This window comes from Triticum aestivum, chromosome 4D (assembly GCF_018294505.1).
Source record: "Triticum aestivum cultivar Chinese Spring chromosome 4D, IWGSC CS RefSeq v2.1, whole genome shotgun sequence".
NCBI classification, from domain to species: Eukaryota; Viridiplantae; Streptophyta; class Magnoliopsida; order Poales; family Poaceae; genus Triticum; species Triticum aestivum.
The window spans coordinates 5,379,493-5,393,486 of NC_057805.1; the positions used below are offsets into that span (position 1 = coordinate 5,379,493).

General features: G+C 57.5%; 1 protein-coding gene across 1 annotated transcript; it reads right to left on the bottom strand.

Moving 5' to 3' along the window:
* Positions 1–10,902: 10,902 nt before the first annotated feature.
* On the bottom strand, positions 10,903–13,339 carry LOC123099335 (inorganic phosphate transporter 1-11). Its single transcript, XM_044521510.1, has 2 exons — positions 12,131–13,339; positions 10,903–11,574 (listed from the first exon to the last, which is right to left on the bottom strand). Exons 1-2 carry the CDS (start codon positions 13,285–13,287, stop codon positions 11,070–11,072), a joined length of 1,662 nt encoding a protein of 553 aa, XP_044377445.1. The 5' UTR covers positions 13,288–13,339; the 3' UTR covers positions 10,903–11,069.
* Between the last annotated feature and the right edge of the window lie 655 nt (positions 13,340–13,994).

A 13,994-nucleotide genomic window follows, 5' to 3' on the forward strand; every position in this document is an offset into this window, starting at 1 on the left:
TTAAGTTTCCTTGAACAAACTATCAAAGACCACATTCTCTCCGGGTGGAAACAAACCGATGGGGGAATTAACTCCGACGAGGCATGCCAGTGGTCCATGGCCAGATGCCTTTTTACCTCCCGGATCCCACTTCTCTTTCCAAACGCCCCATCGTTTGTACTATCTTCAAGTGTTCTGTCTTCTCGTCTTTCTCAGGCCCTGCTTTTCCTTGGTCTTATCATGGATTCTAGCAGCACGTCGAACCTGCGTGCACGGCATGCGTCCTCTGGCTCAGCCACTGCAGGTCCGATACACAACCTGCTTGGCGCAGGTCCGAGCCGCATCCATCACTCCGCTAGGTAGCTTGCTCGCCACTGTTGTTGTCTAGCCCTAGCTCTCCTCCTCACCCGAGCTCTCACTTGGCTCTCTCTCTTGCTCCGCTCGCACGACAGAAGAAGAAGAAGAAACGGAGAACACAGAGGATACGGTGGAGTTTCCAGCGCACGTACGCCCGCCACAACAACGGCGATCTTTTCCCCGAGCAAGAACTCGAATCACACACACCATCCCACGGCGAGCACACATACACTCCGAGATGCTACATCTCTCTCTTGCTACTCTACACAGCAGCACCGCGGCCATTTTAATACGCAGACTCACGCACAGCCCAGCCGCCCAGATCGGCCACTAACCCCATGCACTAACTACCTAGCTAGCATGCAAACTCGCCGGTCAAGCCACACAACGGCTTGATCCTTTTTTTGCTCTGCACTAACTACAGCACGCATGCAGCCCACGACCCAGCGGCACGACGCAACGCCCGTCAAGTCCACGATCCGCACCACGTGAACTAAATGCATGCAGCTAATTTCTAGATCAAGATTATGGCTAACAAACATCGTCATGATGGCATTGTTTGACATGCGTGTGAGCTCCCTTGTCATGTCCATGGTTGCCCTGCGCAACAACAATTTTTGCCGGCTCGCCGTGCTGATGACGTCGTGAGCTCGGCAACGCGGAGTCACAGACGGGGCATAATTGTTAGATAGTTAGTGCCTAAGTAGGATGAGCACCTCCAAGGCTCCAACATGCAGAGGCTTTTTATGTGTCAGTGCGGCCCCAGGGCGCGAAGGCAAAGCTAGCCGATTCATATGCAAGGTAACGTGTCATGGCTGTTAATGGCTGGGATGCTGCCCTCGAACTTGAGTACGAGTACCTGTTGGCGACGCCACCAGAGCGATGGAAACACAGCGGGTGGAGAGGTCGAGGCAGAGGTAGACGAGGGGCATTCCCTTGCACACAGCAACCGCATCATTGTGCAGACCCTTTCATTGGTGTCTGAATGGACGCATCAGGTATTTTCTTTCTAACATCAACGCATCAGGTATCTTGGTGGTTCCTCTATACTGTTCCTCACCCATCTTAATTATAGGCGCATGATTTATTGGTTTTTCTGTTTTTCAGTCATGGAAATCATGATGACGACATACAAGGGTACAGCGAATATATCACTGGAGCCTAAAAAACCAATGACAGCTCTCCCTCACCCATCTTCTATGAACGTTAGGTATCCTTCAAATTACTCATTAAATTTACCTCAAGCTGAACGTTTTTTAACTTCATTGGACCAATACAGCTGTTATAGATTTGAAATCCACTTCCTTTTAGATTTGCATGCTCTAGGTGTCCGAAGTATTTTGCTGCTGCCTAATTAGTGTTTTGCACTGGTTGTATAAACGGTACAATTACATACCAGCATATCACACAAAATCCAACAAAAGTCCCGCTGCAACGCGTGGGGTATCTTCTACTCCCTCCGTTCCTAAATATAAGTTTTTTTAAAGATTCCACTGTGGACTAGTTACGGATCAAAATGAGTGAATCTACACTCTAAAATATGTCCATATACATCCGTATGTAGGTTGTAGTGAAATCTCTAAAAAGACTTACATTTAGAAACAGAGGGAGTAGTTCTTTATAATCACACGTGGCCATTAATTTCTAGAGATGCGGTTTGGTTTCCTAGTAATTCAAGACCGAGAGGGCACATATGACAGTGTTCTTCAGGGTGTTATGGGCATTATCGAAAAAGGCTTTCGCCCCGCTTTATAGATAAAGCAAACTGCCCGAAACAAACATCCAACAGAGTTCACACACACACACGCACAACGTCACAGCCGCACAAAACGCACGGTACCAAAGGGGTTAATGCTGAGGGCACAGCTCAACAAGCCCTAAGAACAAAAGAACACAGGCAAAGACCGGCACGGGCGAGACCAGCCTAATCAGGTTCCGGCGGAGGAGGCGGAAGCGGGGGCGCCATGCGGAAGGCCATCGATCGAAGGTCGGTGAGGAGGGTGTCGATGGTGCTCCGGTCCTCGGGGCGGCTAAGCGGCCGCCAAGCTGCAAATAGCCACACATTTTGAAGATCGCGTCAGTCGCACGTCGCAGAGGCACTTTCTGAATAACGAGCTTGTTGCGAATATTCCAAAGCGTCCATGCAAGTATCCCAATGCACAACCATCTAATATGGCGGTAGCGTGGGGAGGAGGCATGGATCTCCGCGAGTAGGTCAGGGAAGTTGGAATTGCACCACTGTCCGCCGACCGTTTCACGGAAGCACGACCATAGGAACTGGGCAGTGGAGCAGTTGAAGAAAATGTGGTTCGAATCCTCCACCGTGGCACACAGGGGACACATCCCGTCCCCAGGGCCATTGCGCTTGCGGACTTCCACCCCAGAGGGGAGACGTCCTCGGATCCACTGCCAGAGGAATATCCGGATCTTGAGGGGGAGACGAATGTCCCAGATCAGGCTAAAGGGCTCAGGGGCCAGCGAAGGGGCGATGGCAGCATACAGAGACTTCGTGAAGAAGCATCCCGAGGGCTCCAGACGCCACGCCATGGAGTCGGTGGCGCCCTCTACCTGCATTGGCAAGAGAGCGATGTCCTATAGAAGGGCGTCCCACGCGTCAACCTCCTGGGGGCCAAAGGAGCGCCGAAAGGCGAGGCGCCCTAAGTCAATAAGGGCCGCTTCGACGGAAATGCGAGGGTCTGCCGCAATGGCAAATAAGCCCGGGAAGCGGGCGGCCAGAGGGGAATCCCCAAGCCAGCGGTCGAACCAAAACAGGGTCGAGGACCCGGAACCCACCGAGATGGAGGTGCCAATCCGTAGCACGGGGAGGAGCTGAATCACCGTCTGCCAGAACTGGGATCCCCCAGTGCGCTGGCAGAAAGCAAGAGGTTGTCCTCGGAGGTACTTATTCTGAATGATGGTAAGCCAGAGGCCGCCCTCCCCGTTGGTAATACGCCATAGCCATCGGGTCAGGAGAGCAATGTTCATGCGACGGGAGGACAAGATCCCCAGACCTCCCTGGTCCTTGGGTTTGCAAATGTCCGGCCAGCTCACAATATGGTATTTTTGCTTGTCGCCCTCGCCAGCCCAGTAAAATCTGGACTGATATTTGGCCACCTCCTGGTGGAGCGTCTCATGGCGTCTATAGAAGCTCGTGAGGAACCAGAGGAGGCTAGCCATCGATGAGTTGATGAGGATTACCCGCGCCGCCTTCGAAAGCCACCGACCCTTCCAGGGTTCGACTCGGTGTTGCATCCGGGTCACGGAAGGGCGGAGGTCTGCTACGGTGAGGCGAGAGTCACTAATGGGGATCCCCAGATAGGTCGTGGGGAAAGAACCCAGTCGGCAATTAAGCCGGTCCGCAATGCCCTGGGCCTCCAGCGGTGGGTATCCTAGCACCATCAGTTCGCTCTTATCAAAGTTGATGGTCAGACCGGACATCCGTTGGAAGCAGAGAAGGAGGAACTTCAGGTTGGCAATATCGGACTCGGAGCCCTCAACCATTATTATGGTGTCGTCGGCATATTGTAGGAGGGAGACCCCCCCCTCCTACAAGGTGTGGGACCACGCCGTGAATGTGGCCGGCCGATTTGGCTTTGTCAAGAATGGCCGCGAGGGCATCGGCCACCATGTTAAACAGGAACGGCGAGAAAGGGTCGCCCTGGCGGACCCCACAAAGTGTGGGGAAGAAGGGGCCAATCTCACCGTTAATGTTAATAGCGGTCCGACCGCAGGAGACAAGCTGCATAACTCTGGTCACCCAACGGTCATCAAAGCCCTTACGGAGTAAAACTTCCCGAAGGAAGGGCCAGTGCACAGTGTCATAGGCTTTATGGAAATCAAGCTTCAGGAATACCGCCCGTTGGTGCTTGGAGCGGACTTCGTGAAGGACCTCGTGGAAGACCAACACCCCATCCAGGATAAAACGGCCCTGAATGAAAGCCGACTGATTGGGGTGGGTGATCGCGTCGGCGAGCCGGGTCACCCTATTGGCGTACCCTTTGGCCAGGATCCGAAAGATCACATTGATCACAGTGATGGGTCGGAATTGGCGGATGTCCGTCGCACCCGGAACTTTGGGGATAAGAGTGACTACCCCGTAGTTCAGGCGCCCAAGATCCATGGTCCCTAAGAAAAACTCGTCAAAGAGAGCCATGATCTCAGGTTTGATGGTCTGCCAGAAAGCTTTAAAAAAGGAGACTGGCAGTCCATCTGGCCCCGGTGCCGAGGAGGCGTTCATACCCTTAATCGCCGCGAGGACTTCCTCCTCGGAGAACGGGGCAACTAAGGCGGCATTGTCCGCAACCGACACAAGTTGGGCACCTGACCAAATGTCAGGTGCCAGAGCGATCCCACCCCGAGGGGTGGGGGAGAATAGGGCTTTATAGAAGCCATCTACATGTGTCCGGATGTCCGAGGGGCGGAGGAGCTGGGAATCACCATCCCACAAACAGTGGATGGAGTTCCAACGTCGCCGCCCATTCGCGATCGCCTGGAAATATGCCGTATTAGCGTCGCCCCGCAGCACCCAACGCTGGGTACCGCGGAGCCTCCAGTAAGCTTCTTCATCCGTGTAGATGGTAGCGAGCTGATCCTCGAGATCATATCGCACCATCCACTCATCCGGGGAGATCCCGGAGGTGTCCGCGCGGTAATCCAAGGCCTGGATGGCTGAAAGGAGGACTTTTTTCCGTTCGCGGAGGTCCCTACCTAGGTTAGCTCCCCACCCTTTCATGACTTGGCGGCTGATCTTGGCACAGAACTGCCACGAGTCCACCGCTGACATGGATCGGTGGGGAGAGGAGCGCGCAGAGGTCCACTTGGTCGCGACCGCCTCCCTGAAGCCCGCTTGGTTGAGCCAGAAGAGCTCGAACCTGAAGCGAGGCGGGGTGGGAGGACGTTCATCGACGGTGGAGAGAAGGAGAGGGACGTGGTCCGACCCAATCCGGGTAATCGCACGAAGCGAGGCCAAGGGGCATCTAAGTTCCCATTCCGGGGAGACTAGGACGCGGTCCATGACGGACCGCGTCGGGTCGGCTTGGCGGTTAGTCCAGGTAAACCTGGCACCCGTCCGCTCAAGCTCGCGTAGGCCGAGATCCGCGATGCAGTCGTTGAACATCTGCATCCTGGGGAGGTTGATTCGGTCATTATTCTTATCATCAGGGGAGCGGATGAGGTTGAAGTCCCCTCCGACAACCACCGGGAAGGTGGAGGCGGAGACCTTCCGTTGGAGCTCATCAAGGAAGGTCGGGGAGCGGCGGTGGTCCGCCGGCCCATAGACAATGACAACCTCCCATTTGAAGTTGAGCGCCCTCTCGAAAAGCTCCATGCTAACGAAGAACTCGCCCCGGTCCATCCCGCCTACCTCAAAGGTGGCATCCTTCACACCTAAAAGGATGCCTCCCGAGTGCCCCGTGGTCCCACTAGAAGGGAGCCAATGCCAGGCGAATAGGTGGGGGCTCAGGCGCTCCAGCTCGGGAAGAGAAAATTCCGTGCGCAAGGTTTCCTGAATGGCGATGATGTCGATGTGTTCGTCACGCATGTACTCCACTAGCTGGTGGCGCCGGCCGTCATGACCGAAACCGCGGATGTTCCAAAAGAGGACCCGCATCTAAACCCCCATCGGGGGGCTGCTTGACCCCAGAACAGAGGAGGTGCTACTAGCCCTAAGCGCCGCAGTGCGGGATCGGGTGTGGCCACGGATTTCGGGTGCAGGGGGCTGGGGAGCCGGAGGGTGGAGGAGGCGGGCCCGGGTCTCAGCGAGTTTCCCATCAAGGATTTCCCGGGCCTGGATCGCAGCAATCTGCTCTAAGGGGGGTCCAACCTCCCCCCTGAAAACTATGGACGAGTCCGCGGCCACCCTGGCGAGGTGGCCCAGCGGAACAGCCTCAAGAGCAGAAAACGAGCAACGGGAAGAGCTGGGGGGGATGTCGATCGCACCTGGCTCGAGGTTCCGGGCCGCGGCCCGGATCTCAGCGCGCTCGGAGATGGACGGCGGAGGGCCTCCCGTAGGGCGGTCCGCATCGAGACGGGCACTGCGACGGGAGGCAGTCACCGGAGTCGACGAGGCCCGAGCCCGGCGTGCGTACGGCGCAGTCCGGGGCGGGTGGGGGGCGACGGGGGTGGCCACGTCCGTAGCAACCCCCAGGGGCAGAGCGGTCGGAGGAGCAGTCGTCGCGGGCCGAGAGGTCGGAGAAGCAGTCGTCGCGGGCTCCTGGCTGGCGTCGGACCCTGGCAGAGCTGGAGAGGGCGGGTCCGGGGCCGGCGGGCCATCCTCCGGCGATGCCGAAACGGCGGCCTCTGGGGAGGCGGCGGCAGGCAGCGCCGGTGCGCCCTCAGGGGAGCCGAGCAGAGGGAGCTCGCCGGAGGGAGGCATGGCCGAAGGTGGGTCCGCCAGGGCCAGGAGGGGTACTTCCAGGGTCGGAGGCGGGGGACCGGGCGTCGGGGTGGAGCAGGGCGAGCGCGGTGAGGAAGGCGGAGCGACGAGAAGGCCGACGCTGGAGATGTCACTCATCTCCGTGGAGGAGGAGGGAACGGCCGTCGGCAACATCCCGGGAGCAGCCCCGACAGCACGGATCAGTCCATGTGAGCGGCCCGAGCCGGCGCCCGTTCCCCCACGGCCCGGAGTTGGGTCGCGCGAGGGGGAGCGGCTGTGGCCCGAACGCTCATCGTCGTCGTCCGGATCCTCGTGGCGGGAGGGGCGTGGCCGGCGGTAGTGGGAGTCGTCACGCCGGTCAGTGCCCCCACCCCAAAGTGCCCATCATCAGAGAAGCGTGGGCGCCCAACGTGGTTGGGAGGCTCGGGGGAGATCTTGAGGTCGAATCCCAGGTCGTTGAAGAAGACGCGAACGGTGACACGGAGCTTGTCGGAGTCGAGGCATTTAACCTTGACCCGGACCTCCTCCTCTTTGCGGAGGGAGAGCTCGTCTACCACCACCACCTTGCCCAGGATCTTGGACATACTGCGAATGACCCGCTCGGACCGGGCGACATCAGGTAGCCCAGCGATGAGGATCCAAGCAGTATCCAGAACTGCGACCGCCTTGGGGTCGGCCTTAGGCTCAGAGATGTTGACCACAAGCTTGTTCAGGGCCAAGGTGATGTCGTCGCTGCGGGTGCAGAGGCCCAGGCTGATGGCGTCAGGAAAGACAACGGTGAAAGAGCTGGCAGAGGTCGGAGTCACCTGCCAGTCCCACACACGGTGGCACAGGTGGTTGAGCTCGGCCTCGATCATCTCCGAAGAAGCAACACCCACCCCCACGACGGTGACGATCGCCTGGAGCGATGGGGAGGGGGGTGGTAGATCATCGACCTCGATGTGGAAGAACCCGAGGCCCTCGATGCCATGGCCGTACATCATGAGCTCATCAGTCAACGAACGATCCGGGCACAAGGCCGCCGGGTGTCCGGTATCCTTGCAGAGGTAGCACATCGGAGGGTTGGTGCACTCCACTTGGTAGTGGCCCGCGATCCCGCAGTTGAAGCATGGGGGCTGGTCACGAGTAGCTACCACATCGGCCAACGCCGAGGTCGCGGGGGAGGGGGCCGCAGCAGCAGGGGGGCGAGCCGGACCCCGCTTCTTCTTCTTCTTTGCGCCCTGGCGCCCTCGCCTCCCATTGCCTCCAGAAGTGGGAGGGAAACTGGGCTGGTTGTGGGGGGGTTGGTAGCGGCGTGAGGGTGCATCGGCGGCAGCAGGAACAGGGTGACGGGACGGGGACGGAGAACGGGCCCGGCGCCGCTCCGGGGATGGGGACCGCCGCCGGTCAGGTTGTCGCGCCTCCACCACGGGCGACCGGGGGCGGTCCCGGCGGTCATCGCGGGGCGGGGAGCGGCGGCCGTCTCTGGCCGGCGAGCGGCGTCTGTCACGACTGGGGGAGAGCCGAGCTTTGCGGGGAGGGGAGCGGCGCGGGGCCCTGGAGTCGAGCTCGCGGCGCAGGTCTGCCTCCCGGCGAAGTCCCTCGGGTGACGAGCGTGGCGGGGCACGGCGGTCGTCCAGGCCGCGCTTGGGGCGGCCAGCGTTGTCCCCCCACTCGCGTGTCATCCCCGGCGAGGGGGCGGGGCCGAGGTCGGGGGAGGGAGGGAGGGCCGGCGCAGCAGGGGCGAGCCGAGGCGGCGGGGGAGGGGGCGAGTGAGGGAGAGACGAGGGGAGAGGGGAGCGAGTTGGCTGGATCGGGAACCCTAGCGGGGGCCAAACCGATCGCACCAGAGGAGGCCGGGGCAGCAGGCCTTGGGATGGGCCGGCACCCACCGTGGGCCGTGTCGTTCCCAAGCCCATGACCAGCCCAGCCGCAGGCGCCGCGGGAGGCAGTCCAGCCCGGGAGGGGTGGCCCACGCCAGGGCGGCCCACCACGCAGGCACGGGGCGGGCAGACGGCTAGGGATTCCCCTACCGCCGCCGGCGTGGGGAGCGGCGCGGAGGCGGGGGCAGGTCGCCGGGGAGGGGGGCACGGGCGAACGGCGCGGTGGGCTGAGACAAAACGGAGCCGGGAGGAACCGAAGGTGGCGATGAACGGCCGGAACGGGGTGCGGCGGGCGGGCACGACAAGTTGATGGCGATCGCCTGGGGAGGCGCGGCCACCTCGGCCGCAGCCACAGCGCCCGAAGGCCGCCACGACGACCGGGCAGGGCCCAGGTCCGCGCGTCCCGCGACCCCCCAGCCAGCCGCGCGCCGGCGGCGGCGGGATCGTCCCGTCCCCAAGGTCGTGCCTTGCCCCGAAGAAGGCCGAGCTGAGCTCGAGCCTCGACGGCGCTGCGCTCGCGCACGGACAGCCGAACCCCCACCCCTGGGGGTAAGGCCGCCGGCGGCAGGGAGCTGCGGCGAGCGAGCAGGGGCGGGAGGGGGGACCCGATCCCGGCAGACCACAGGGCGGCCGGCAGCGACGTCCTCGTCCTCCGCAAGGTCAGCCCAAACCTGGGACGACGGGGCATCGAAGGGGGCGGGGGCGGAGGGGGAGGGGGCCGGGGACATGGGCGGAGAGGCCGGCGGCGCCGCCGCGGTGGCCGCGTCGGGGACATCGCCCCGGCAGTCGCCAGAGGCAGGCGCGGGTGCGGGTGACTCCATCCCTCAAGCGGTCTGGTTCACCGTTATGGGCATTCATGTTCCGGGAGATCAGCCTGCCAAGATCGAGAGCCGGCCACACTAGCACCTTGTCTCCTTCCCTAAGAGCATCTTCAGCCACACACCTCTAATTCGACCCCTAAAACGCCCGTGGACGCGACCGGTCAGTGACCGGGCGTGTCCTTTTTGAACCCCTATTTGTCCGTCTGCACAGCCAAACTCTCCATTTTCTTCCTCATATGTCCAGTCATGTGCATGTGATTGGTGGAGATGAAGAGAGAGAGAGAGAGAGAAAAGAATGAATAAAGAAAGAGAAAATGTGGCTCGGGGTGCGGCCGCATCCAACGTGGCGGACTGACCAGGCGCGTCCGCGTGCCCTCATATCCTCCCCATATTTGACATGGATATGAGGGTTCGCGGATAGTCCGAACGTATAGGGATGATATGAGCGGTCCGGTTGAGTGACGTTTTTCCTTCTCTCTCCTGTCCGGTCACTGACCGGACACATCCCAAACGTATGAGAGATTGTTTGAGGCGTCCGCCTGTAGATGCTCTAACCCTCGTCTGTCACAGTCATAGTCGCTCACTCAGAAGGATGCCTGATGATGATGATGCTATAGTGTTACCTTGTCTATTATGGTTGCAGGGGTAATGTGGGTTGCCACCTCGATGCTTCTGCTGCTCTGTCCTGCTCCTGCAGTCCTGCTCTTCTACTTGGTTTGTATACTTCGACCAGTAGCCTTCAGAGTTATTCATGTTTGTACACGATGGCTTCGTACTTGGTCTATCCTGCAGAAGCCGGAAGACAGGGACATTTTTATGATGGCGTCTACACGGCTGGAGCGTACGGCCAGGGAGGTTTTCTACCCCATGGATGGCGGTGTGATTTACGGATAGGATCTACCGGTCCTTAGGCTGGACACGATTTATTGCTTGGCATTGTATCAAATTATTTTATTTTTAGGGTGCTCTGGATTTTTTGGCTGTGTGCATCTAGCTATGCAGAGGCTGGGCTTTCTTTCGACATGATTGTATCATCTCGATATATCTATTCAATGAAATGTCCTTTATCGAAAAAAAAGTAGCCTTCAGAGTGAGTCTAAACCCACTCGTTCCAAAAAGCAGATTTGTATGGTCTACGTAGTTTGTTCTTTCTAGCTGTTCGGTTGGAGATTTGGTAATGAAAAAAAAATACCCATTCGTTAACTTATTGAGATGCAATACAATTTAGCTCTGTACAACAAGAAAAAAAACACAGTGCATATATATGCCTACTCGACATGCATGGTTATTTAATTCTGTAAACTTGGTTACCCCTAAAAAAATTCATTAAACTTGACATGCATTATTATAAGTATAGCAATACATATTGACGATTGAGAAGGGAAATCGATCCTTAGTCAATGCTCGTACATTCACACTGAAAATTCAATATAACCTTAACAACACAATGGATGGTATCACACACAACACAAGCAATCCTAGTGCAATAATATTACACGTGTAGATAAAACAACAAACTCTCAAACCAAGTGCCTGGCAACTTAAGTAGCATGCATGCAGCTGGTTGCCGTTATTATTCTTGTCCCCTTTCCAATTCGCTAGCTGATAGTATAGCAGAAGATAAGATGATATTATTCCGCACACGTGCTTGTGCGTGTGTTGTCAACTTGTCATGCATTAATTCATGGACGATGGTGGCTGCCATTCGGTGCTTGAAGGAGGGGCCTTCTCGACATCCTTGTCCACATGCCCAGCGGCCGCGCCGGCAACGTTGCCGTCCTCGCCGGAGATCTCTTCGAGCGATCGGCCCATCGTCTCGGGGACGAGGAAGGTGAAGAAGAAGCCGAACATGTTGGTGACAGAGAGGAGAATGAGCGCCTGCTTCATGTGCTTGGGGTCGCCCTTGAGGGTGAGGGTCTGCACCCCGAAGGCCGCGACGATGGCGCCTGCCTTGCCTGACGCGGCGCTGATGGCGTGGCATGTAGAGCGGACACGCGTGGGGAATAGCTCGGCCGGCAGCACGAAGGTGGTGCTGTTGGGGCCGAAGTTTGCGAAGAAGAATGTGAGCGCGTACAGGATGGCGAACAGGGCGTGGCCGTGGTCCTTGAGGTATTCGTATTTGATGCCCATCACTAGCATGAACAGGGACATCATGAAGAAACCAAGAAGCTGGATCAAGTACCTGCATGCAGTCAATTCATAGATGCTCAAATGTGTAGGGTGTAACAAAACCAACCAAGTCGGTCGCGCATGGACTGTGTGTGCATGAGTTATGCATGCGTACATATAGATGGTGGCGTGTCTAGTAGGCAGACGGCAGACTTCAATAGGCTGAAGCCAGCCCCCTCCAAAAACTTTAAAATTTTCACTACTACTTTAGACAGAACCTATGTACATACGGACAGCTACAAATAGCACAAGGTGCTTCCGGGAGGAGAGTCAAACTATAGCCAAACTGGCCATGTTTGACCTCTTGTTGCCACTAAATTATTAGTACAAAAGAATGTCTGTTTTAGGCCTAAAAACCAAACATTGAATCTTCTTTCGTTTGTATGAACGTGTCATTTTTTTTCAATCCTAATTTTTTTATAAAGATTGCATGTGCCCATTTCTGATCTAGGAAAAATGTGAGCTTATTTGTAAAGCATGATTGAGGGATAATGACTATTTTACTCGATAGACAAAAAAATTGTTCACAATTTTATATTTTTTGTTCATAATATGATATAGGTACGTACCTTCCCATCTTGTCGATGAGTGCCACGGTGACCCAGTAGCCTGGGAAAGTACCGAAGAGGGCGATGAGGAACATGGCTCGTGATATCACGAACACCTCTTTGAGGGCGCTCATGGTGCCCGGGGGACCGGTGAGGTTGATGGCTGGGAAGATGTCCTTTTGTGTCAGGTTCTGGCTGTAGAAGGCGATGTCGAGGAGGAACCACGTGGTGGTGGTGCCGATGAGGTGCAAGCCGTGACGCCGCGCAAACTCCATGGACAGCAGAGAGTATTCGTTGGCCGCCCTAAACTTGGAGAGCTTCTCCTGCTCCTCGTCGATGCGGATCTCCAGCACTTTCTGCATGTCGTTGGTAGCCTGCTTGGCGTTACCCTCGATGAGAGCGGTGTACCTGGCGGTCTCGGGCATCTTCATCCGCCAGTAGAAGGTGGCCACCGCGGGGAACGCCCCGAGCATGAGCACGACGCGCCACATGTAGTCCGCCCCGGGCCACTGATCCATTTGACCATCAGCCGTCCGGCCATGGTGCGCATCCCACGCCGGTGCAGGGTTGTAGTGGAGGAAAATGGCGGAGACGATCATGGACACGAGGCCCGCGAAGATGATGCCGACGCCCTGCATGGCGAAGACGGCGGCGATGAAGGCGCCGCGGGTCTTCTTGTTGGCGTACTCGGACATGATTGTGGCGGACAGCGGGTAGTCCCCGCCGATGCCGAAGCCGAGCCAGAAGCGGAAGAAGCAGAGCGTGCCGATGACGGCGCTGGCGGAGCTCCCGAAGGAGAGGCCGGAGCCGATGGCGCACACGGCCATGAGGACGAGCGTGATCCCGTAGACGCGCTTGCGGCCGAGCTTGTCCCCGAAGTAGCCGAAGACGAGCTGGCCCATGAGTGTGCCGACGAGCGCGACCCCTGTGACCATGTTGTTGATGCGCACGGGCATGGTGCCGGGTTTGCCGATGTCGGCGTTGCTGTCCGGGTAGTAGAGGCGGCCCAGCAGCTTGGAGACGGTTGTGATGCAGAAGAGGTCGTAGGCGTCGGTGAAGAAGCCCATGCCGGCGATGACGATGGCCTTCATGTGGTACATCTGGGTGCGCGCCGAGTCCAGCGCGTCCAGCACCGCCAGGTTCTGCCCCCCTCCGCCGCCCGCCCCATTCTCCGCCATCCCGGTCCCAACTTTTTTTTTCCGATAAAGGGCGCTTTTATGAGACTATGAGACTGTGTCTCAACTCTCAACTCAACTTCCGTGTGTTTGTGCTTTGCTGCTTGCTCGCCATGGTTCTTATAACTGTGCTCCGGCCGGAGATAATGACGATGAAGGAGAGGACGGCGGCAACAAGGGAAAACTGTCCTCATCGCTCGTAGGCTCCGTCTGCCTCGTGCTGGTTGGCTGGCAGCATATTCCGCATACTACTCGGATCATACATTTCTTACCAATTGAACACACACGGGCATACTTCTACAAGTTTAATACACCGGGACAAACATACACGACAGAATAATACCCTTGACAAAGACGAAAAATAAACAAGCAGCCGTTCCCATCTAGAAAATGGCGGGAAGCGAGGCATGTGCTTATTTTGTCTCTCTCGTGAAATTTACTTGGAGGCTAGTGCTGGGGAACGCACCTCGACATGGCAGGAGCGAAGGTAACTAAGGCACAAATGTGTCTTTTTGGCAGGATATTCCGCAACCAGTCGAACCCCCCTTTCTGGTCGGCGATAGGTAGGTACCGTAAGAACAAAGGGAGGTCCAGCTGTCAAACTTAGTTTTCCAACGGTTGCAGGCCAACTGTCTGAATCATCGGTCGTGTGTGGTAATAAAAAAGACTGTTTTCCTAGACCTCACTCAGTCAGTCAGCTGAGATTTAGC

Excerpts from the sequence above, each read along its gene's own strand:
- LOC123099335 (XM_044521510.1), bottom strand. The coding sequence starts at position 13,287 with ATGGCGGAGAATGGGGCGGGCGGCGGAGGGGGGCAGAACCTGGCGGTG. Across the intron at positions 11,575-12,130 it reads CTCATCGACAAGATGGGAAG|GTACTTGATCCAGCTTCTTG; the intron begins GTACGTACCTAT and ends GACTGCATGCAG.